The 2,192-nt window shown below is 42.7% G+C and overlaps 1 protein-coding gene across 1 annotated transcript; it reads right to left on the bottom strand.

The window, feature by feature from the left end:
• Positions 1-220: 220 nt before the first annotated feature.
• On the bottom strand, positions 221-1,837 carry LOC124961304 (cTAGE family member 15-like). The gene has a single exon (XM_047519934.1). It carries the CDS (start codon positions 1,835-1,837, stop codon positions 221-223), a length of 1,617 nt encoding a protein of 538 aa, XP_047375890.1.
• Between the last annotated feature and the right edge of the window lie 355 nt (positions 1,838-2,192).

Below are 2,192 nucleotides of genomic sequence, written 5' to 3'. Positions count from 1 at the left end.
TTTTGAAGAAAGATCAAAAATATTGTCAAAAAGTGCATTTAAATTTGAAAAAAAAATAGTCAAATTTCTTGCTCTGGTTCTGGATGGTCAAAAACAGGCTCATTTGAAGGTGGAATCAACCCTGAAGGGACCTCACTTCTACGTTCAGAATGTGGGGGTGGGGGGAAAATTCAGCTCTTGGGAAAAGATAATGAGGAAAAGGCCTCAGTGAATAGATGTTTCACACGGGGAATGGAAGGGGTGGTGGGCCACGTGGAAAATAATTTCCACATGCTCCATACATGTTTCCTAAAGGAGGTGGAGGAAGGAAAGATCCTCTTCTCATGAAATTCCTCCTTGCACTTACTCGAAGGGATGGATTTCTGACTGGAACGAGAGGTACAAAAACAAAGCCAGAGCCAGCTGCTTGATTTTCAGCAGGATGAGATGAATCCGGTTCCCATGGAGATGACAGGGTCACAGTGTCAGCAGGTGCTCTATGAGAATCATAGAAAAGAATCTGCCTCTCATAAAAATGAATGGTACTCTCCAATTCTTCCTCCAAATCTTTGGCTTGCTTTCTACAGGTCTCCAGCTGTTTAGCTGCCAGGCTGATCCTTTTATTCATTTTGCAAAGTCTCTCCTCTTCCTCAAACCAGCACTCTTCCTCTGCTATTAATTTCCCCAGGAGTTTCACTTCATTTTCTTCATACAGTTTCATCATTAATTTAAGTTTCTGCTGAAGCTTCTGGTTCTCATTTTCAAACTGTCTATTTTCTGACTGCAAAGATTTTCCTTCAGTCTCAAGATTTTTAATAAGTTCTGTAAGATCTTCTTTTCTTTCGTCTACTTCAGATAATGAAGTATAAATTTGATTTCTTTCTCCTAAGGATTTTAAAGAGGCATTTAACTTAACAGCATGAACCAGTTCCTTCAAAGCTCCTTTTGGCTGATTTCCTAAATGAGCACCAATTTCTGACTCACTCTTCACATCCAACTTTAAGTTACCATCATCTGTTAGGTCTTCTCCAGGCACAGGAGCCCCATCCTTCATCTGTAGCAAGCGTTCGGTCACACACTTAATGTGCTTTTCTGTATCACGTAGAACTTCTTCTGCCTGTACCTTAGAGTCTTCCAATGTTATCTTCTGTTTATGAAGGTCACTCACTTTTTCCTTCCATACTTTGGCTTCTTGTAAGAGGAGTTTGTGACTTTCCCGAAGCTGGTTATTCTCACTCAAAGCCTCTTTTATTGCTACCTTCAGTTCTTTTTTATTCATTTCCAGTAGTCTGAAGGTTGTTTTAGTTTCAGATACTTGTGACTTGAGGGATTTTGATTCCTCTTCTAGGGATTTTATCGTTTTTGCTATATCCACCATCAATTCATCCTGCTCAGAACGTTTAGATTTCTCTTCTTTCAGCTCTTTTTCTAGAATGAGTATTTCATCTTCAAGTTTAGATTTGGACCGATTCAGCTTTTCATACGTTGCCTCCAAAGTTTGTTCTTCTACTGACTCCTTCACAAAACTCACATCCTTTAAGGATGACTCCAAGCTGTCAGACCCTTTTTGAACAAGACTAAATTTTTCAAGTAGTTTGCATTTTTCTGCAAGTAGTTCAGAAACTTTTAGAGCCAGTTTTCTTCCCACGGAAAACCTGCTTCTAAAAGACTGAACACTTCTCCACAAAAACAAGAGAGCAACAAAAAATCCAACAGCTGCACATATCACCAAAGGCCTAAGAAAGACATCAGGATTAGGGCCTGGTCCTACATCTTCAGGCAATGCTGACACAACCCTGAATATTTCTTCCAGGCCCAGGCCCAAGCAAGGCTGAGGGGCTGCCCTTGGCCCCTCCATCGTGCCAAAACTCATTTGCCAACTACATCCTGCCCAGTCACAAAAACAGGCTGCGGACACTAGGCTTTCTGTTGGAGCCCACACCTGAGTGGTCTGACCACGCAGATCACAGGGAGCCAAATGACCAGGAGGCATAGGGAGCTACACCAACTGGCCACCAGGGGCTTTGTGAGCTCATGCTGCCCTTGTGAGCTCACAGGCCCACCCCTCCCCCACACGGTGCATTGCAGTGAAGTCCCTCCCACTGGAGGCCAAGACCCACCCACTCCTCCATTTGGTTTAGGCCAGGCTGCAGCTGAGCCTATTATGCAGTAGTTATTCTGTACACTCATATTATTTTTCCTGTTTGTCATAA

This window comes from Sciurus carolinensis, chromosome 12 (genome assembly GCF_902686445.1).
Source record: "Sciurus carolinensis chromosome 12, mSciCar1.2, whole genome shotgun sequence".
NCBI lineage: Eukaryota > Metazoa > Chordata > Mammalia > Rodentia > Sciuridae > Sciurus > Sciurus carolinensis.
Note: the sequence above shows the minus strand (reverse complement) of the source record. Positions and strands in the feature narration are given on the sequence as shown.